This window comes from Lygodium microphyllum, chromosome 29 (genome assembly GCF_053477565.2).
Source record: "Lygodium microphyllum isolate KBCC chromosome 29, Lygodium_microphyllum_v1.1.10, whole genome shotgun sequence".
In the NCBI taxonomy this organism is placed as follows: domain Eukaryota; kingdom Viridiplantae; phylum Streptophyta; class Polypodiopsida; order Schizaeales; family Lygodiaceae; genus Lygodium; species Lygodium microphyllum.
In genome coordinates, this window is record NC_141163.1 from 54,832,613 (window position 1) to 54,855,881 (window position 23,269).

The 23,269-nt window shown below is 43.9% G+C and overlaps 1 protein-coding gene across 1 annotated transcript in view; it reads right to left on the reverse strand.

The window, feature by feature from the left end:
• Window positions 1-23,269, reverse strand: part of SCD1 (stomatal cytokinesis defective / SCD1 protein (SCD1)) — a 156,905-nt gene that overhangs the window by 48,081 nt on the left and 85,555 nt on the right. The window contains exons 4-19 of the mRNA XM_087671112.1: window positions 10,385-10,526; window positions 10,141-10,241; window positions 7,367-7,430; window positions 7,149-7,262; window positions 6,792-7,012; window positions 6,335-6,389; window positions 6,151-6,234; window positions 4,147-4,342; window positions 3,087-3,216; window positions 2,304-2,361; window positions 2,152-2,196; window positions 1,925-2,000; window positions 1,733-1,806; window positions 1,555-1,605; window positions 1,277-1,434; window positions 1,153-1,200 (exon numbers count right to left, since the gene is read on the reverse strand). Coding sequence (XP_087527238.1) covers window positions 1,153-1,200; window positions 1,277-1,434; window positions 1,555-1,605; window positions 1,733-1,806; window positions 1,925-2,000; window positions 2,152-2,196; window positions 2,304-2,361; window positions 3,087-3,216; window positions 4,147-4,342; window positions 6,151-6,234; window positions 6,335-6,389; window positions 6,792-7,012; window positions 7,149-7,262; window positions 7,367-7,430; window positions 10,141-10,241; window positions 10,385-10,526 — 1,617 coding nt within the window. The remainder of the gene's footprint in view (window positions 1-1,152; window positions 1,201-1,276; window positions 1,435-1,554; window positions 1,606-1,732; window positions 1,807-1,924; window positions 2,001-2,151; window positions 2,197-2,303; window positions 2,362-3,086; window positions 3,217-4,146; window positions 4,343-6,150; window positions 6,235-6,334; window positions 6,390-6,791; window positions 7,013-7,148; window positions 7,263-7,366; window positions 7,431-10,140; window positions 10,242-10,384; window positions 10,527-23,269) is intronic.

Below are 23,269 nucleotides of genomic sequence, written 5' to 3' on the forward strand. Positions count from 1 at the left end.
ACACACTATGCAGTATATGAATATTGAACCTCCAACTCTCATGTCTCAAGGACCGAGGCAGAGAGAATGAGTCGGAGAGTGTGTCATACTCTTAACGGATCCCGAAACGCAACAAGGCAGTCTTTGAAGATGTCTAGCAACAGCAAACACAGCTCAAGTGTGGCTAGTTTAGTGATAGACAAGCACAGGAGAGAGAAAAATCTGCAAACACAGTAGTAGATGATGACATGGCAACCAGACAGAGGGTGCCAACAGCAAAACACAGATTTTGATGATGGCAACAGCTGGCATGTGCAGGGCAGCAGACTAAAACAGCAACGCAGCCTTCTAGCAGGTCGCCAGCTAATGGCGTCACCTCTAGGGCACCTTTCATGGGTAGAAGAGTGGTCGCCAGCAGAAAACACAAAGTTTGGGCCAGGTTGACAGCAGGCAACAGCAGTTTGGAGCAGCAAACTGTGAAAAAGGGCTGGTAGACATGCACCAAATGGTGGGAGATGATGATGGGCAGCTCCGGCTAAGATGCTTTCCTAGAACAGGGTGTGGATAATGAATCTATGGAACCTACAATCTACAAAAAAAAGAATAGGCTGAGTGGGAGAGCAGCTTGTCTATTTATAGAAAGTTTGTGGCCTCCCAACTTAGGGTTTACCTGTGAGACACTGAAACTCTCTAGAACCGCTTCTGTTTAAGAGAAATGGTTTAAATTCACAGATTAACTTGAGTTTTGGGGCTGTTTAATTAAGGCTAATGATTTTTTAGTCCAACGTAACTAACAGAAGTACCTTCTACAAAACCTATATCAGGATTTACTTGAAGTCAGGCTGTAATACAATCTGCAAGAATCGCTATATTCTAAGTTTTGGGGCATGGAAATGGACACTTTAGTATGGCCATGGGTAGACCTCTGAAAATGTTTCTCTAAACTAGGGGTTGAGTAACCCTCACAAAAGGAGAGTTTTCTTCAAAATCTGATGTTCTCTGTAATCCAGAAAATAGGCAGGATGTTTTGAGTTGGGAATGTGGTTCTATCATGAATGCAAACTATGGATAACTTAGACATAAGAAAATACAAGCATACCAACTGCTGAACTTTTTTTTATGAAAGTTATCTAAATGTTAATCTAAATAAGCCTTACAAAGTAGAAGCCTTACTTATCTGCAACTTTATCTAACAGACCTTCAAAGTAACGATCCCAGAACCTACAAAAGAAAGACATCTATGAGTGCCAGCATACCAGTAATAATCTTCGTAACTATGTCATGAAACAATACTGACCTTAGCTCATCCCAAATTGGAAGCACACCAAGATGACGCTCAACAAAATCTGCAACAGAGCCCATGTCCTTGCGGTGAACAATTGCTGAAAATTCAAGTGCATCTCGTACAGTTACCATATCATTTCGAGATATAGCACGGCTGACAGCTGTCTTGATCTGATAGCAACAAGCAAGAGAAGAAAAGGGCCCATTTCCTTTATTTTTTGATACAATTACCACTGTAATATTTCTTAATGGCTATATTTCACTAAAATTGTCGAATTCTTGTATGCTTACTAGCTCTTTAACAGCAATGAACTGTTCTTCAGACAAATAGCAATTCCATCCCTGAAAACGCACCAAAAGGAACCATACACCAACAAGAACAGATAAATCAAGTCATTATCACAGTGAAAAATGGACACTAAATATATTTTGGAACTAGTTAGTGATAATTGAAGTGCATAATAATTACCGATTTTATGTGTTCTCCTATGCATTCAATGAAACCACTTCCACCAATCCCTTCTGCATCCGATTCGATCAAAGCTATACAAGCACACAAAACCGGTGTTCAACTTCCAGTATACTTGGAATAAAAGAATGCAAATCTGAAAATCCCAAACCAAGACATGGTCAAGATATACATGGAAGAGGGCTTAGTTACCAAGAATTGTGCCATATTCAGAAGAAGAAAGCGGGTCGTCATATATCTTAAGCTCAAGAAGACGCTGCCACAACCCCTGTCACCAAACAATGGTTTTACCTTAAACAGTAACAATCACTGATTTTGCATTGAACTTTCAAGACCCAGTTGTTTTTATGACAGGTCTACTCTAGGTACTATTAATGTTTTGATGTACAACATAGTTACAGCTTGAACTTTATACATACCTGCAGCTTCACCTTTATGTCAAGAACCATGCGCTCTCGCTCGGCCTGCACAAATGAATAATCAGTGACCTATGTACCTAGACCACATGACATACGTTTGGCATCACTTCAACAATGTTACTTATTTGTTAAAATCTTATCAGAAGCCATACAGTTCTCTCCCGTGGAGTAAGCCCATCCGTCTTCGGTGCAGTCTCTATCAGTCCTGGACTGAAGCATTCATAAACAAAGGGACCATAAGTTTAGGCGGCCTTACAAACAAAAATATCACAGATTTAACCTTATTCACTGCAGTTTTCTGCCAAAAGCTGCTGCAATGATGGATCAGTCAAAAAAAGCGAGACTTGCAACATTCAAGAAAACCATATATAAGGTCACATTACCTAATATGCAGAATACATCAGGGCTATGTATGTAGTCCACAAATTCATCCTGCAGCAGTCCTGAACACTAGAAAGACCTATGTGTGCACGTGCACATGTGCATACGTATGTACTTGTGTGTGTGATTGACCATCATATGTGTTCAGTTTTTCCTCAGTGTTTTTGACACATGTTGCGCCTGCACTGCACATAACACCTACTATTTTGAAATAAACACTCAACTTGTTTCACCCAAAAAAAAGTACATGTGAGAGAGAGACAGTCAGTAGAAGGCTGAAGCAGATTCAATCAGTAGCAGGGTGACAAAAAATAAGAGCTTAGGACTTGCACATGAGTATTATGCATGCACATAGCTACTGTATTAACAACCATTCAGGGTATTTCTTAAGGAATCCTCATATGTCAGATATACTACTGTGATGTGGCATACAATTCCATACAGTTACCACTAAGAAGCCATTAAGGAATCATTCAAAACTGAAGACAATGCCTCTATATGTTCAAACACATAGTTAACCATAACAAGCACATACATCCTTACATCAAACAAACCTTGAATTATGCCTGACAGGACGGTCAAGAGCAGTACTGGCAGCCATAAGAATTTTCTTTCTTTCCTCATCTTCCTCTTGACTCCTTACATTGGCAGGAAATCTGTCGTATCGATACCTAGACCTTGAAGCTACAGCCAGAGTAGTAAACCGTTAATCAGATTGTGTCTCATAATTTTGCATCTCATTATCACTCCTTCAGATCCGAACTCAAGTAAGTAAAGGAATAAAGACAATTACAGGATGTTCGCGTATAAGCAAACATGCAATGGGCCACAATCATAAATTACCAGTATGATTCCATTTCATCTTACACTTTTAACACATGATATTACAAAGAGAATAACAAGCCAAACTTTCTCTTCTTGAGAAGGAAAGGGAGAGACAGAGATGCCTGAAGCATTACTGTGGCAAGAAGCAGAATAGTGCCTAGAAGTTGAATTCACAGATTGCAACATCCTTTCCAACCTTTCATAATCAGCCTCATTATCACCTCCTCGTTTTCATCTTCCTTTTTTCTCCATCATTGTCTTCTTCCTTTCTTCTCTTTAATTTTGGCTGTCATGGTGGCTGCATAGGCAGGCTGGATAAACAGGCAAGCATGACATGGTTGCCCTAATCAGTATGACAACAGGCTCAGAGAGTGGACAGCACACTTGGAGAGGCAGGTCACAGTTTTAGAAAAACAAGAAGCATATCTGAAGGAAGTAGCATGGCCCCAGCATTAAGTAGACACAACAATCTTGAGTGAAATGAAGAAAGCGTGTGAAATTAAGTAGAGTAGTCTTTTGTGCATGAACCACACATTTGTGCCACCTTTTCTTACAGACATTTCGCTTTTTCCTTTTCAAAAATTGTATACACTCCTCTCATAGCTTGCTATCATCCACCCTCGATATCAGATTCTCTTCATGTATAAACATATGTCCTTATTCCAGCCCAGACAAAACAATAGCACTAATAATGTTTTGCATGCTTTCTAAATTACTGCATGTTTTCAGAACCCTGCAATTTCTCACAAAAACATTCAAGAAGTTTACCAAACCCCAAAGGTGTCCCACCTATTTCTTGACTTGAATGGTCAGCAATAGTTAAAATCTCTGGCTCAACAGCTGGAGTAGGAAGTATGAGAGAAGGATTTTGACCCTTTGACATTGCCTGCTGCAATTTATCTACAAGGTTCTGTCCCATTCTTGTGGACCCATAGCCTGTTTCCAAAAACTCGATAAACCCCTGAGAAGCTAAAAACTGCTCCATCTGCAAGAATCAAGTTCAACATTTTAGCCTGTGGAAGATTTTACAAATTATTTTACAACTGTCAATATTCATGCATAGACCTCAAACTCTTTTAACGTTCAGTTATGGAACAAACACGGATCTGATTCTACATTTAGTTGAGACTCGTGAAACCTAGGGCGTCAAAATGGCCTTTATAATTGTGAGATTAACATACTAATCGAGTATCTAAACATTGAAGCTGGTTTCATCTGCAAGGTCATGTGCATTTACTTTACAGATTGAGCTGAAGCAATACTAGTCTCTATAGATGTATTGAGAGTTCTGTGCCAGAAGAGCACTAGCTCGAGACAGTGAGCTGCTCATTTTTCAGGAGCTAAAAGGTTCAAAAAACAAAGAAAGAAGTGTCCTTTTCAAGTACAAAAAAAACTGGTCCTCACATACTTTGTCCAGAAAACATTTTCTTTAGTCCAAACATATGTCCTTTTCAGCCTCCAGATTAGACAAGGAGATTGAGACTTCATCATCCAGTCAAAGCAATAGTGAACAAGAGAGCCTTGCTTCCCCACCACGACACCCCCCCCCCCTTTTTTTTTCCTTCCTTTCATGCTTGGTGCCATGACAATTATCCAAGCCAATGTGAGGAAAGGGAAATAGAAGAATCTTGAAGGCCCTTTTTGAGGAGCGCCACATCTCAGCTTCTTCAATCAGCAGTTCCAAGCACGTGAGATATTTATTTAGAGAAGGTCGTGATAAATGGACTTGTAAGTTTTGAACAGTTGACTATATCTGGAGCTTGCATATCAGCAATTATGTGTCAGATTTCTACTGCTTATCCTAACTGTATGAAAAGGGGACAATCTCCTAATCTTGATGCTCAATTCACCACGGCACAAGTAGCTACAAGATCTACCACTAACATCATTGGTTTTTTCCCTGCCTTGATTTTCTGAGGTTGGAGAAACAAGGTTATTAAAACTGAAGAAGTATACAGTCTACACCTAAAACTGAAGGTCTCCAGCCTATAATCCCTTCTGTTAGGATTACTGAAAATAGTGTGCTTGGAGAAACAAGGCCCCTACCAATCAACCTTGAACAAAGCAGCCAAGAGTATTCAGAGTTTCCAAGGTTGGCTTTGTAGCAGCACACATGGTCAAGATCACCTAACAAGATCTGAGAGTTGAAGCTTGCAAAGTCAGTTCACAGTTCTTATCCTTTAACAATCTGCACACATTTTCCTGTGCTGTAGAGGAGGAGCTCTGCAAAGAAGAAATTTGTAGAATTTTTACAAAATGATGAAACTTTCATATAAACAGAGACTGAACATAGATAGCACATGGGAGAACTTTATTTTACTTCTCTCTTTTTAGGGTTCAAAAACTTTATCTCATATTTTGGACAGAAAAAGCGGAGAATCAATTGCCGATGGCTTCCCAGATCTACAATTTGCACGCCTTATTGATACTCTATTGGACCTTGGTCAATCGTTACTAACATAATCAATAGCCACTTATCCAGGTAAAACTCTGTAAAGGATATGAAAGTACTACCACACCATTCACAGACCCTGATGTACTACCAACATCCAAAACTGACGGCTTGAGATTGCAGTATTAGAACACATTGGCATGGTTAAAGTGAACTTTTAAGACATTAATAGCATCATTCAAAGCGATAGCTTAACTCATATGGGAGAAAACATTGATCGACTTGCAGGCATATGCCATTTATTAGGCAGATCATTGGTATAGGGACAACTTTACGTGCATGTCTTAATTTGAATGTGCTATCCAGCTCCATGGTAATCTCAAATCAACAAAATACTGTACCATGGGGTCAGGTGGAAGCCCTGTAATCCGAGATCTTTTCTTCAGAAAGGCTTCTTTGTTGAAAACATTTGCTGCAGTATTCTCCTGCAAATTGATTTTCAAAAAGATAGCTCAGGCATTGTTCATGTGCAACACCTGTTGAACTGTTAAACTTAGTACAAATGCAACTCTAACTGAGAATTACCACAAAATCGCCGTATCCAGACAAGATCGTGGCAAAAAACTTCAGGAAAATTAACCTGTGGAATAGAATACAATCGCCGTTATAGCAGAAGCAACAGTAGCTTACAACTGGTTGTAGACAGGAAAGGATGAAGAAACATAGGTTGAATCATTCTCAAAAGACAGCTTCATCACTGAAAAAAACTACATATGCCATAAACTTTTACATCATATGTACACGACACGAAGAAAAGCCAAGTGAATAATGCACAAAAATCAACAGTATCATTGAACTGGAGCTACTAGAAAAAAAAGATAAACTGAAGCATACAGAAATATAGATTCAAAGAAGCCCACGTGAGAAAAACCTTCATGATTCTATGAGAGATTTATCTCTACACACTAATGTTTGACCACTTACAATCGCAATTCTCAAACTGCAAACCTAAGAAAATGTCATGTACTACGGCCACTCATACCTCAATTCAGTGTCATGATTTGCACTCCAGAATTTATTGCCACGGAGAGTGCGAGAATCTCGAAGTGTCCCTGCACTGTCTTGCATTCGATCCAAGTCAACAAGATTAGGATACAGAAGTTCCATCAGATCAGCCCTCAGCTGTCCCAATTCAGGCTCAGGAATAAGGGGAACTTCTTCAGAAATCATCAAGCGGTTGTGATCAAGATCCACCACCAGAACCTACATTTCAGATCACCAAACTAAAAAGATAAATCCTGAAGCATCAATCAATCAGAGTGCATACTAATACTATCCACATAAACTAGAAGACACAACACCAATTGTGCATTCAACAATGCATACTACTTTGTTTTACCGCATCTAATTTGAGAAATGAGATATCAACACTTGAATGCAGACCCATAAGATATGGAGTTGGAGCATCAAGGTAGTCTACTCCTCCATAAAAAAGGACTGGGATATAAACATGCTGCAATAATATAACATCCACTGTCAGGCAATATTGCTGAAAGGTAGTCACATGATTTAGCACATCAGATTGCAAAACAGAGTAGTAAGGATGCTGCAGAATACCTGCCATTTGATTGGATAAATCAGATGACATATGGATTCAGCAACAATAGTTAAAAGTGAGTACCTGTTATTATCAACCAGACATGAAATGCGTCAAGTACTGTCCCATAAAGTTCAGAACAACAGCCAATGAGATGCTCAAAAAATTCATATCCGTTTTACTCGCAAGCAAATACAAATAGTGTCAAGGGCTTTGGAATATCCAATCATCTTGAGATGCTAAAGAAATGAGAAAAAATATGAAGTGGAATGCCATACAAGTGTGTGCCACTCTGAATTGTATGTCTTTTCAAACTAATGAAACCCACAAATACATCATGCAAAGGAGCAAAGTACTCCTAAAGATGTCATATTGGTCTCATGATATAATGTATTGAGCTTATAAGGCAGAATGTAAATCTCGCATGAAAGGATCATATCACACCACAATAATATTGCATACTCAGAACATCCCAATGCATTTCTCACATATACAAATATGAGTTCTAACAGAAAGTTATTTGCTTGAGACTGCAGCTCATTAAAATACAAATTCCAAGCTCACCAATGTTTCCAGTGTTGATAGACTAATGCCCGGGCACTTTTGCCCTTTCTTTTCCAACCCTGCCCCCCAAAAAAGGAACTCCAGGACTATGATTTCTATACAGTCTGCTCAAACTATACAATGTCCTAGATGCACTACTAGTTGACCCAGAAGCATCATATATTTGCACTCCAAATTCCAAGCAAGACCAAATACAGAATGATCTAATGATGCCTGCGCATGATCAATCCATAATGTGCAAGTGAGATCATCATACTACTCCCTATCTAATAATGTCAGCAGTCTAATTGTGCTCAAGTATGCCACTATGTAGTTTGAAGAAACTTGTAACCTGGCACATCAAGCTTGTGTATGCATTTGCAAATCCCATGCACCCAAGGTGTAAGCATTTTAGTCTATCTTTACTTCTCTAAGAATAACATATGCGATTGCCCTATTGTCCTATCTGTTCCAATTGTGACATGCAGTTCAGCTGTCAACCAGCACGTGAATTTATTCCGAAGTAACTCTGGACATACTGGGCATTATGGACATTGCATGAGTAATAGTGCAGGACATGGGGCGGTTTTTTTATATATTTATTTTTCAAAGGCTAGAATGTGAAATTTTCAATTAAGGGCCAAAAGAGTAGTTTTAAACCTTAAACGTGAAAGTTTTAACCAAAGTTTGGGTGGGGCCTTTAAATTTAAAGTCTGGACAGCAAATTAAATTTTCAAGTTGGGTAGCAAAAATGAAACTTTGGGAAAGTCGTTCATTATTTAGTTAATGAACTATCAGTGTGGGATTTTCATTGATCTTGTTCGCCAAGATGGACTTGCCGTTTTCATTCTCTGCCCCCCTCTAGGATCAGCCCTAGAACAGATTTCACCTATGGAGAATGGAAGGACAGCATTGTGAATGGTTGAAGCAGCCACGTGAACAACTGGACCAGCATTGTGACCATCAGCAAAAGCATGTGTGACTAGCAGGACAGCATTCTGACACAGTTAACAACATCATATTGCCATTTTTGAACAGCATTTGGCTGCATGTCAACTCCTCTAGCTTAGATTTGGTCATTGGATCATCTCTAAGCTGAGATCTTCTTCTTTGTCAGTTTTCTCTTCTTCTCGGAGCATTCTGGACAGTCTTGTCATGTAAAAGGTCATCCTTTATGAGAGGCACAATTGGCAAAAGCAATAGGGAAAAGCTGGATTAATTACAGCAGCATGCACTGAAGATTTAGGGGTAAAAATAGGGGCTGATTTGTTCCTGTGGTAATAAGCATTTGCTAACCAAAACCCTGATTGGCTAAGCACCCAGATTTCACTCTGATTTGAAGAGTTCTTGCGTAAAGAGTTACACTTTATCGCCCTATGATCATCATGACAGCTTTGTCACTAGCTCGATAGTACCATGGCACTAGGAACAGCATTGTGCTGCTGATTTGGATCAGCATTTGGATGTGTCAACTTCCCATTGATTTGTCTGTTTGGATCAAGGTGCTAAAAAGTTTGATTTAGATTCTCTAGGAAAATTTTGTGTTAACATCGTTGTTCATATGAGTTGCAATAAAAAAGTTAAAACATATGGTTAGGGCCTAGTATACCACTCTCGTACACAGGTTTGACTTTCATGGCCACTAGACTTTAATGTGCATTGAATCACCCGCTTTATAGCTCTTTTGCATTCGATCTGAAACATAATAAAATTTGGTGTTTATTAAAAACAGCTAAGGAACTGACTTTTTCTTTTTTGAGATGACATGAACTTTGAAAGATGCCTCAAGGGATGTATCTACAGTTTGAACCCATGTGCGTACCCACACACTCCAACCACTTGCACTACAACCCCATTAGCAATAAATTGGCATTTGTATTAAACACAAACCCAAGTGTGAGATGTTGAGTTCTATATTTTTATAATCTTCTGTAATTATTCCCACATTTCACAACTACTTCCAGGTTTGGGTTACACTACTAGACACCCACTTCTCTACTAAGTAACTCAAAAAAGACTGGTCAACGGGTTGCACAGAAAATCCCTTCACATCTGAATCCTCATATTCCAGCATCTCTTGCACAATTTTGCATGACTAGAAGTACATTGCTCAAGTGTGGATACAATTCTACATAAAAAAGCTGCAATAATAACACATGCACATGTGCTGTAAAACACTTTCTGGCTACCAATGCAAGGCTAACTATACACTACCAAAGCTCATAAGAGAGATACAAAATAGACTGCATACTTGTTTGCACGTAGTAAGATGTGTCTTTCAAGGAGTACCGCAGTAAACAGGCTGATCAAATTATCCACATCCAAGCACTGCACAAGTGCTTGAAAAGATAGCTGCAATAAAAGGAAATTATCATATTAAGAGCACACAGAACAAGATAAATCAGTTCACTATTCATAAGAAAAACATTTAAAAGCATACAAAATACACCTTCAACAATAAAATCAAACTAACGTTCTGCAATCAGGATTCCTACATCAGCATGAGGAAGTCCATTTTTTGGTGGCACTTCTATTGGTAGCAAATAATTCTCCAATGCAAAAAGAACAACAGTTCCTCCTGGACTTGGTAAAGGCACATTTAGCACTAAATGTGCAATTAAGTCCCATAATGGTTTGCTGCATTCAGAAGGTAAAAATATAAGCGCTCTAAAATTATTATTTTTTTAAACCTCTCTCTCTCTTTTTTCTTTGTGAAGATAATTGAATTAAGCAGTAAATATTTACATCAGACCATCAGGTCAACATTCTCTCTGTATCTCTTACTTTCTATTACATCAGACCATCAGGTCAGCATACTCTGTCTCTCACATTCTCTCTTCGTCTAATATTTACATGAGGCATGCAAGCTCTCAGAACAACCAGAACAACCTATTACATGAACAGCACTAATAAATCATACAGAAGGAACAGCTGGAGTAGAGTGAACAATCGCCAACCAAGGAGCACCAATATCCGGAAAAACCAAGTCAGCTGACATCATAGAAGAGATTTGCCATAACACTAATCCACGCACATGCGCCACATGCCCATGGATGCCCGATGTTGAATCAAAAATAAAGGCATTGCGAGTACGCCATATATGCCACAAGGCTATCCATCTAAGGAAATGGAATAGGCAGGAACAATCTAAACGCAAAGAGGGCATAGAGGACATGTTTCCCATAATCCACGAACGAACTAGTGCAGAGTTACTGAGGACCACACATGGGAAATGAAATTCCAAATCTGTCGCACAATAGGGCAAGAGACAAAAAGGTGAAGCAATCTCTCATCACATGTAGCACAGAAAACACAACCACCTGCAGAGATCTTTCGGGCACGGAGCACCTCTCCTGTTGGAAGACCCCCAATGAGCAGCCTCCACATGAACACTTTACCCTGATACGGAACCTTAGACTTCCAAAGCTGGATAAATCGTTCCCACCACTTCTTTTTGCTATCCCTAAGATGCCATAACTTATTAACTTTCCCCGTGATCCATCTCTTAGCTTCCACCATCTGATGATATATCTAATTAGCTGACCTTTTCTCAAAATCATCAAGAAGCATAAACATCCAGTCACGCCATGGATCCACTCACTGTAACGCAGGCAAAGGAAAGAACCTCTGAAGACCGTCCTGTATGGACGACCAATCCTCTGTGTGTATGTGTGTGTGTGTGTGTGCGCGCGCTCAAGATATTGGAGGCACATAAGGCGGGCAAGTATGTAGTGTATAGAGATGGTAGGGTGATTATTGCAAAACGTCAATTACAATGATGGTACACGGCCTATGAGACACTTCATCTGTGTGTGTGTGTGTGTGTGTGTGTGTGTGTGAGAGAGAGAGAGAGAGTAATCTTGAGAGAAGGAGCTCGTCGATGGCGCCCGCTCGTGACCTGCCGCCGGTGCAGATTCCACGTCATCCGTTGCCTGGTTCCTCGCGCGTGCAGACGGCATAGGTCGTCGCCCGTCCGTCGGTCGTTCTGGCGGTTGGGGTCCCGGCTGTTGTCCTTCCGCCTCGTCAGCCTTCGTTTTGCGCGTCCTGCTCCTGACGCCTTGTCCACGCAGCCCTTGACGCCCTGTCCCTGACGCCCTGTCCACGGTCACCTGCCCCTGACGCCCTGTCCACGGCCGCTGCGTCCCCCGCCCTATGTTTGGACGGCCCATCGCTTGCGCCCCACACCCACCTGAGCTGCGACCTCTGCGCCTGCCTCTCGCCCCTTCGCCTTGTCAGTTAGGGTTTCGCTACTGACGGATCCCTGCCCTGCGCCCCAGCCTGTCCCGTCCTGCCGTTGAGACCGCCAGGCCTTTGTTTCGCCCTTCTGCCCCTGCACGGTGACAGGTAAAGCTCCGCCTTCATTAGCTGTCCTTGCAGAGTACACCCCTGGACAGCGCCTCTGTACAGAAAAGAGGGAGAGAGAGAGAGCGGGAGAGAGAGAGGGTCAGTCCTCCTTCGAGATCAAATCGTCATACACGATGGCTGGTTTGGATCTGGATTTCATAGACCAAACAGTGGCAGCACTTGGCCCGGATTCTGATGCTAAGGAACCTGAGGATATGGTTCCGTGCAACGAAGAGATGCCCCCTGGTCCCGACATCCAGCCTACGGGTAAACGTACCAAGCATACTTCGGAAGAGATAGGTGTTCATCAGGATCGTTCCTATGCTCAGGTTGCTTCGGATTCTGTGGACTCTCAGGATGTTGACTGGGAGCATTTGCTGGAATTTGCCAACACTTTGCTTGGCGATTATGTTCAACATAATCAGGAAGTCTTTTCTGACTCTGCACCTGACGATATTCTGGAAGCCACCGTGGACCCAAAAACTGTCCTACGCTCCTTTTCAGTGTTTTATGATCGCGCTGTGCACTGGTCGAATCCCGCTGCTTTCCCGTATTCGCCAGTGGCTGCACAGTCTGCTACAAGGGGAATGTGTTGAAGAGATTTTTGTTGGCTCCCGAGGTTTTTTTGAGGTCCTTTTGAAATCGGAGACGCACCGTGCTGCTCTCCTGTCTAAACTGCCTTTGTTTTTTGATTGCCGGTTGGTTCATGTGGTTCCATGGCGCCCAATGGCAGATTTTCAGCGTCTGCTACAACGTGAATGCCCTGTGTGGGTAGAAGTGGAAAATTGTCCGGCTGTTTATTGGCCACTATTGAAGGATGCTATGGCCGCTGTGGGCACTGTTCTGGTCCCTCCCAGTATCAGGGCTGTGAATCGCAACCGCTTGTGTATGTTATGGGACACTGCAAGAAAAAGGCCTGCTTGGTTACGCCTCAATTGCTCTGGCATGCATCCGTTACACTTTCGTTTGAAATGGGGCAATTTTGCAGGGCATTGCTTTTCCTGTGGACAGTTGGGGCATTTTATGGCCGAATGCCCGGAACAACAACACACTTCAGATGTTGGCCATGTTGCGCCGCCCATGGAAGATATGGTGTGTGATGCCCCGTCGCTGGATACTATCCACCAGCCCCAAGTTCTGGCCAAAGGTAAACAACAGGTTTCGGGTCTGGATTCCCGTGCCACTGATTGGGTTGAAGTACGTGCAAAAAAAGGCAACAGGGTTGTTGCTGGCATGGAGAATACTGTGCCTACTACCTCACAAGATTCCATACGTATATATATGCGCAGGAAGGAAATGTTGTCTTCCGAGCGCTCTGCTCCTGCTATGGTTTCCTCTGCCCCCCGTCATCAGCCCACCAGGAAAATGTATTCGGATCGTCCAAAGGGTCCCCCTACTAAGCTGGCATTTGATACCAGAGGTAACGTCATTACCCCGTGGGACCGTCGTTATCCCCGTTCCAACCCCAAGCCAGCAGATATGCCGTCTACTTCCAAATCTGGTCCTCAGAACTCTTTTGCGGTGTTGGCGGATTTCTTGGACGAGGGAGTCCTGGACATTCTCGCCGACAAAGTCAAATCGAGGCAAGCTGTGCCTCGTACCTGATTTTGTTTTAAATACACATGAAAATAGCCACGTGGAATGTGCGAGGAATTTGTTCTCGACACAAGCAACATGCCATGTGGACTGTATTGTATGAAAATCAGTGGGATGTCCTGTGCGCTGTTGAGCACAAGAGTCACGGTGAAGCCGGAAAAGTGGTGGATTGCCATGGCTTTCGATTGTTTTATGCAGGGACACAGGCCATGCATTATTCGGGTGTGCTCATGATTGTACATGACAAATATCAACCTGTTCTTATTAAAAATGATGTTCATGGCCGCTTTTTGGTGATTGAAATTTTATTCGAAGGGGAAATCTTATGGTTACTTGGCCTCTATGCTCCGAATGATTCGTTATCTCGTCAAGAGCTTTGGCAGACTTTGCAGACCTCCTTGTCACTTGGCAGATGGGGCTTCTTCATGGGGGATTTCAATATGTGTGTTGATTCTTCCCAGTCCACATCGGAGCATTCGATAATGGATGCGCCGGAAAGTCGTATGTGGCATGAGTTGGCTCTTGCTGTTCTTAAGCAAGATCTCTGGTCCTGGCTATACCCGTCTTCTACAGGGTTTACTTTCCATTCTGCCCAGTATGCAACAACATGGTCGCGATTGGACCGTATATATATCATGCAGAATGATGATTTTCTTGCCGAGATGCTCGAAATAAAAGTGTTGCAGCAATATGCCTTGTCGGACCATTTCCCTCTGCAGCTCGAGCTGCTTGCACAACCCATTGCACCTTTCAAGCAATTTCTGGAGAGACTCCCTTTGCGTTTCAACTCGTCTTACTTGAAGCATGCAATCTTTCAGGGCTATATGCAGCAATTGATTGACAGATTCTTGGACTTCTCTTCTCAGGGCCCAGCGTCATTTGAAAGATTGCTCTCTAATGTGCAGCGGGTTGCTCGGCAGTATGGGATCTATCATGCCTCTCTTTGTCGGCAGCGTCGCCAGGCAGCAGAGGACCTGCTGGTTTTGGTTCGTTCTCTGCTGGTGGACACTCCGGATGATGCATTTCTGCTCGCACTGGCCATGCAGGTGGCTGATCTTATTAAAGAATTCCAATTGAAATCATATCAGCAGGCCAAACTGCAACATCTGACGGAGACTTTGCAAGATAATGCATGTCAGACCCATAAGTTCTTTCGAGCTCTCCATGCCTCTACTGCTCGAGAGAATATGACCAGACTCGAGGATGCAGAAGGCCACCTTATCCTGGATCCGCAGACTATTGTGCATATGTGCAGGAATTATTTCCGTGACCTTCTCGGTTCCACTTCTCCACCTTCAGCCCAAATTACTCAGGCCCGTTCGGTTTTTTATGACCTGGTCCGCAATCAGCTTCCGCAGGACATGCAAGCTACTATGGAGTCAGATATTTGTGAGGCAGAGGTTATGGACGTCTTATTACACTTGCCCAAGGATAAAAGTCCAGGTTGGGATGGTCTCACCAATGAGTTCTTTGAAGCTTTTGCTACCCAACTAGCGAAACCATTGCAGGCTTTGTTTCAGCAGGTGTGGGAAACGGGGATCATGCCTTCCTCATGGAAAGAAGGCCTTATTAAACTACTTCCAAAAGTTCCTTCGCCATCTAAGTTGACACAGTGGCGCCCAATTTCTTTGATGGGTTCAATGTACAAAATCTTTTCCAAAGTAATGGCGAATCGGCTCCATAAGCATCTCCCGGCCATTGTGCACCCTCTACAGTATGGTTTCATTAAGGGCCGAAATATTCTGCACAATGTATTGAATGCTCAACTGGCAATTGATTATGCAAGGCATTCTAATCAGGAGGTAGTACTGATTCAACTGGACCTGGAAAAGGCTTTTGACTATCTGGATTGGTCTTTCGTTGCTGAACTTATGTCTGCTATGGGCTTTGGTGCTCGGATGTCTCGTCTAATATACACCATTAGCGTTGCAGCGTCTTCGCAAGTCATGCTGAACGGAGGTGTTACTGAGCCATTTGTCCTTGCCCGCTCTGTCAGACAAGGGTGCCCTTTGAGCCCTCTATTCTTTGCCCTTGCGACACATCCAGTTCTTTCGATGTTATCTCATATGGCAGCCTCTTCTCAGTTTGGCCAGACTGTCGCTTCCTACAGGACAGCACTTCATTAGCCAATCCCTGGCCGATGATACTTTTATGATTTTGCGTGCGGACAAGGATAACCTTCGAAGAGCATTGGATGTTTGGGGCCTCTTTGGTCAGGCGTCCGGCCTTCGTATCAATGCGCTCAAATCAGCCATTCTCAACTGCACGGAGTCGGATTTGCAGTCCTTGGACTGGCAGGGTCTGGTTGTTCCTCATGGCTCCATTGTCAGGCACCTTGGGTACCCTTTGGGTGTTGTTCCCCCAAAGCAGCTTCTGCAGTGGATTTCTCAGAAAATGGTGGCTAAGTTTATGTATTGGAAATCTCAAGCCTGGCCCTTCCATGTTCGCCTCAAAGTAGCCCAGACAATTATGTTGCAAATGCTCACATATTTCTTGCCATTGTTGCCCTGGACTACTACGACTCTGAATGCTCTTACTCAGTCTATTCGTTTCATGCTATGGAAGAAGGACTCATTGCATGTAGGTATTTCCTGGGGATCTCTTGGTCGCATGCGTGCACCCCCAAACGCATGGGTGGCGGAGCTATTTTAGATGCCCAAACTCACATGCAGGCACTCCGTTGGTCTCTTTTCCGCGCCATGTGCTCGGATCATCATCCATGGGTCGATATAGCCCGTTATTTCCTTGAGGGCCATGGGCTTCTGCATGGCAATACCCAAATCCGGAGTTCTTGGTGGCATGTTCTTAATGCTGATTCGCGGTTCTCCAGTTCTTCTTCGTCGCTGCTTACTCATTTGGTATGTTCCTGGAAACAGGTCCTCCAGAAGGCTCAGTGGCATCCAGCGGAGGATCGCTTAGCTACTAACTCTTTTCAATTGGAATTGCTGGCAGTCTCACGTTTACTTGTATGGGAAGGTAAACATGAGCTTAGACCACAATTCAACCGAATGGCACGTTTGGGCTTGTCTTCAGTTGCGGATGCCACCCTTGCCAGTCGCAATGTGCTTATATCTTTTCGTACAGCTAGGAGGCTTTTCAGGATCCCTCGTGGATATAGGCCTTTATGGGAACAGCTTTTGAGGGTGCTCCAGAGCAGACAACCCTTTCCTGCCCTTGCTTCGGATCATCCCTGGCAGGATTGGGACCTACAAGGCCGGCTGACTTTAAGCAAAGCTTCTGCTAACCAAGTGTATCATATTCTGATTAAAGATCATCAATGGCTAGTTACCAAAGCGAATGCTTTATGGGGATTACGTAAATCCCGGTCGTGGTGGAGGGCAACTGTGATGGAGGGCTGGTTGAACAAGACACCCTTCAAATGTAAAGTCTTTCTTTGGAGAGTGATGATTGGTGGCCTTCCGCTTGCTTCGGCTCTTTCCAAGCGACGAATCTCCAATGGCAACTGTTTCTTTTGCACCACTGCTGTGGAATCCGTCCGCCACCGATTTATTTATTGCCCCATCGCAAAGAAAGTCTGGTTATTTTTGTCGGTTGTTTGGCAAGGATTGGTTGGTTTCACCCTGCACCCCTTTGATTGGGTTTTCGGGCAGCCCAAATACCCCACTCCTGCACAGCCACATATGAAGCTCATGTATCATTTTCTTCGATATTGGGGCTGTTGGCATAACTGGACCATTCGGGATGCTTTTCTTTTTGACTCCGCCTATAATGTTCAGCGGCATATTGCGAGGCTTAAGGGCCTCTTGTATTGGCAGTTGGATCTTCTCCAGCATTCTGATTTGCTCTCTAGGGAGGACTTACGTCCCTGGCATATGGCAATTTCCTCTGCATCTTTGCCATGACGTTGTAACTTGTAGTACTTAGAACCTCTTCACATGATGGCTTAGATTGTCATCATGCATCTTGTAATCAAGTAATCTTGTACTTTTTTTCGTAATTAATACAATTACCTTTTGCTGAAGTTCAACAACATGGATAAGAAAAAAGCCTTTCTCACAAAACGTGGGGCCCTCAAGGGAGAGAAAACATACCTTGATGAAGATTTGAGACCCCCTCAACTAGAACATAGAAAAGCCAACGTGCTGAAGATATTGGAGGCACATAAGGAGGGCAAGCACGTAGTGTATAGAGATGGTAGGATGATTATTCCAAAACGTCAATTACAATGATGGTACGCGGCCTATGAGACACTTCATCTCAAGTGTCAATTATGGAATTGCAATGGAGCATGCCGTTTATGGCATACAAAAACACACCAATGCAAAGGGAGCTAATTGCTAGATATTGGCCAATACAGATGGAAAACTGTATTCGCTCACAAGCTAGAAATCCTAGTGGCACTAGCGTCTCTGGGGGTGTGTTCCTACTTTTTCAAGAGGGTCTCAGAGATGTCGTGTAAGTTTTATTGAAAGATGAAAATGCACAATACATGTGGGTTAGGATACACAAGGAGACTACCTAGCATCCTCATTCAGTAATCACTATATGCTACTTCCCCCTTGCAAACTCAAGCTATATGTCATGAGACAGGTCATCCTTTGATGCATTATATGAGGATATCATGGAATATGCTAGCTTTGGAGATATACTATTGGTAGGGGATTTTAATTCACAAATTCGAGCTAGACTAAGTGCCTCTTACATGCAAGAGGATGTCATGTTCAAAAAAGATTGATGAAGATAAGGTGGATCTACATGGGATGGCCCAAGGCAAAGAAGTATACCTATGCAACAAACTTACTACCTCTAGAAGGTGCACATACATTAGCCATTTTCAATTGTCTCTCAAGCCGGCGAGAATCACATGCCTTAACATGTTGGAACCACAAGCATGGTGCAAGTCCAATGAACTACCTAATAGAATCACCATTCTTAATATGAGACATTAGAAACTTTGAAATCTCAAGGAGACCAATTGGGACAATAGAGGATCATGCCATCTTGACCTTTACAATCTTTTACGAGCACATGAGAGATACAATACAATACCACTTTGCATAGGAGACTTTACGTGTATATATAGTGGCTCTATGTGATAGATTATAGATGCTAGATTTAAGCAAATCACTAAAATAATACACATGTGTTGCCCCCAAGCAAGCATGCCAAAGATGTAGGAAAGTGAAAGTAGGAATGTGCAGTAGATTGTGAAGCTAGACTAGAGTAAGTCTTGCAAGAATCAAAAGATATACAGAAACCTGTGACTAACCGAACAGGCATCTGTTCGGTGTGGAGGCTGCTCATGAGGAGGAGAAATTATGAGGCATGCAAGTACGCTTTGCCGCCGGTATGGACGGAGAACTTCACTCCCCTATGGTGGCCCTCGGCCAAACTATAGGGGTGATAGATGCTCCAAGTGGTACTATCGATGAATCTATCAGCCATCCTAAGAGTCGTGACTCTATACACTGGTAGAAACGGGCCGCCTGTGCCAAGGGCCACTCAATCACATCCCTCGGAGCTCTTCACTGTGGAGGAGCTCGAAAGATAATGCTCAAGTATGGGACCTCGACACCAGCCCACCAGTTAATGTCCATCATGCAACCAGGCCACTGCTGTGCAAACAGTACTAATCCTTCTTCTCCCATCCACTGGGAGATGTGGTCCGCCACTTGGCTCTTCAACTTCTCCTCTATCAGTGTAGTCGTCCACTCCCCTGAGTGAGAGGACTGAAGAAAAAAGGCGTAGTTTGGTCAATCCGGTGGTGCTAGTAGATGAACCTTGCCCCTCCTTGACCTACGAACCACAAAGATCCCCACCTCTAGAGGTAGTGGAAACTCTCCGCGCTCCGTAACTCTCAAGTAGGACCATGGGCCACTGCAGAAGAACTCCTGTGGCAACAGCTCTGCCTATCTCGGGAAAGTATGACAAGCAGCAAGGGCAGATGAGCTGGTGGCTGTATGAGAGGGGGAAGACCGCTAGTGTGAAGAGGATGTAGGCGTGCGTGGCTCATCACCTCCTGTGGGAGGAGGGGGGGTGGGTCTGGGAGGGATCACCTGAACCGGGTGCGGATCAGAGGGGGTGCTCGGCAGGGGAGGTGGTGGTGGTGGTGGTGGGGGGGGGGGGGGGGGGGGGGGGGGGTGGGGGTGGGGAGGCGGGCGGGGGTGGTGGTTGGGGGTGAGGGGGTTGTGGAGTGCTCTGCCGAGGGAGCATCACTCGCCCACCTACTCCTTGCTGACGAGGCTGGATCTAAGGAGTTGGCTGCACCCCCCCTGTCGTCTCCCTCTCTATCCTCTCTGGACTCGTGTGAAGTCGTCAGCGTCCACCTGCGGGCCTGCCGACGGAGCCGCCTTGGCTTCGAAACGCGTGCAAACTACTGTCTAATGCCCAAAGCTGTGGCAGTGCAAGCACTGCCCTAGTTGCCCAACCACAATGACCTTCTGCCTAAAGGAGTGCCCGCCTACCTAAATCTCTAGGAGCTGTGGGATATTCTTGACCTCTTTCACTGCCACCCATACCTTTGGGACTCCTACTACTATCACTACATCCGCGAAAGATGTGAGAAGCCTGCGGGCCTGCCGACGGAGCTGCCTTGGCTCCGAAACACGTGCAAACTGTTGCGGGATGCCCAAAGTCGTGGCAGCGCAGGCACTGCCCTAGTTGCCTAGCCACAATGACCTGCTGCCTAAAGGAGTGCTTGCCTACCTCAATCTCTAGGAGCTGTGGGATATTCTTGACCTCTTTCACTGCCACCCATACCTTTGGGACTCCTATTGCTGTCACTACATCCGCGGGAGACACAAGAAGGACAGTGTCGAAGAGCTGTCCAAAGTCTTCCACCAACTTGCAATACTCTATCGTCAGGCCGGAGAAAAGAAGCGTGACCAGGTGCCGAAGAAACCTGTTGTGGAGTGCAAATACCTCCACAATAAAGCCACTGTACCAAGGGACCATGTATATGACCCCCTTCGTGGACGCATATGGTGAACTGGCAAGTAACTCGCGAGCTGCGTCTGCCGAACTGAGCCAGACCATGAAAATCCCTTGGCCCATTAGAACCGCCTCCACAATCTGCATTGTGCCGATGCGCAGCATGAAGTGTAGCTAGTCCTGAAGCTGGGAAATGTTCTACTACCTGACCATAAATCGTTGTTTCTTTTAGCTCCAGCTCCTTAGCTCAGACGGCTAAGAGCTGCTCCTCAGAGAGGACGATGCGCAAGGTGTTTGACTGGGGGGCACTCGCTGAGAGTGTCGGTGTCTAACTAGAGGTTTCCATTGCACGTCCCTTCTGAGAGAACTACCAATCACATCGCGGAGCTACCTGAGGGGGGGAAAGTTGCTCCAGATAGAGGAAACAACTGGAGGGTGGGGGAAACAATGGCGGGGGGGGGGGGGGGGGGGGGGGAGGGGCAATCCGTTGGAGCGGGGCCGAAACCATTGCAGCGGGACAGGGCGAATTGTCGAGGCAAGGGGGGAAGACGGCCGACAAGACAATCGCGAGACGTCGAGGTGGGGGGGAATTAGCGTTGGGGGGGGAGAGTTGACAAACCGAGCGTTGACAATGGCGCGGTCGATCTATGGCAGGCGCGATCAGACGGAGCGGGGGGTAGCTTGCGACGTGACAGGTTGAGCTTGCTTGATGTTTGTACTAGAACATGAGCTGAGTAAATTGAAAGAGATACCTTTTAGGATGGGGACTCATCAAATCTATCCTCCGAGAAGACAAGGAGTGCCTGAGGACCGAAGTCCATTGTAGTGGCATGGTATCTTCCCAAGCACCCTAGATACCACTTTGCATAGGAGACTTTGTTGGGAATAAAGGGTCATGGTGCCTTTTACGGTGTTCAGGTGTGCACGTACCCTTACACATGTACTATATATATATATATATATATATATATATATATATATAAAATCAAAAACCTAAAGTGGGTACTTGGAGATTGTACCCACATTGAGTCTTGTGCTCTCTCTCTCTCTCTCTCTCACTCTCTACTTTGCACTCACTCTCTCTCTCATTGTGCGAATCACAACATCACGTGTCTCGTTCCTCACACACTCTGCTCACAAACTTGTATCAAAGCTTAGGTTGCTAGAGCTATGTCAAGACAATCATCAGGACTGCGTCACAACAATCCATCAGGCTGCATCAAACAGTTCGTTAGACTGCGTTAGTCTATTAGCCTACATCAGTCTGTCAGACTGTGTCAATCCGTCAGATAGCTCAGACTACAGGCGGCAATTTGAGACTGTCCAATCAAGGTAACGGGACAGATTTTTCATTATTTTTCGGAATTTCAGAGGTTTTTTGAATTAAACCTTTGGCCCACTGACAGGCATTCGCATGCATAAGCATAGTGTGAAATTTTGAGCCAAAATTTTGGGGATTTTCCCGGATTTGAGGATTTTGATTTAAAAAAACAAAACAATTTGATTCAGAATTTGCAAATTTGGTGCACATTTGCCCGGGAAATTTGGGGCTCTTCACATTTTAGTGAAATTTTGTCAATGTCACTTAAATTTATGCACACCAGACTCATGAAAATGGGGGCTTTTGCAGAATTTCATCAAATTGTGCAAGAATTGCCCGGTATATGCACTCGGGTATATGTATTGCTGCAATTTGGGTGGATTTGCCTTTGAAAATTTGGGCCTTTTGACCGCAATTGTCAAAATTCTGCCCGAGAATGCATTTGGAGCAGAATTTTGGGGATTTCACATGCAATTGGTGCATTGGCCTAAAAAAATCTGGCTGAAATTAATTGTGGTGTGCAGTAGCAGCCATTCTCTAATTCTGGAAATCAATTTCCAGATCTGAAATTTCTGCAATTTCTTGATTTTTACTGATGGTTGGTACTTGCAACATATCGTGGTCATTTGTGTGACATTTGGGCTTGCATTTCCTGAGGTTTGAGTCAATTTAGTGCTACAAATCATTGCTGGAAACAGTGACAACAACAACCTCCTGCACATCAAGAAGCTTGAGGGTGCACACAATTTTGCAATATGGCAAAAACAATGCTACAATGTCTTGGTGCAAAAGAAACAGGTGAAGCCCATCAAAGCAAAGGGAATAAGACCAGCAAGTATGGAACAAGAAGAGAGGGATGATTTGGATGAGCTTGCACGCTCTACCATAGAGCTCTCAATGTCAAACAACTTGCTCTTTAACATTGAGAAGTTGTTCCACATATGAAATATGGCAAAGACTTCAGGAATTGTATGCTCAAAAAGTGCAGCTAACAAGGTTTATTGGCTGAAAAAGTTGGACCTTTGCATGAAGGAAGGTACAACCATGTTTGTACATTTGAATGAGTTTAACTCAATTTTCATTCTACTGATTGCTTTGGATTTCCACATTGATGATGAGTTCAAGGCTACTTTCTTGCTATGCACTTTGCTTAAAAGTTGGGATACTTTCTCGACAATTTTGAGTAACTCAAATGCTCAACTGTTATATTCTTATGTGGAGAGTTCTT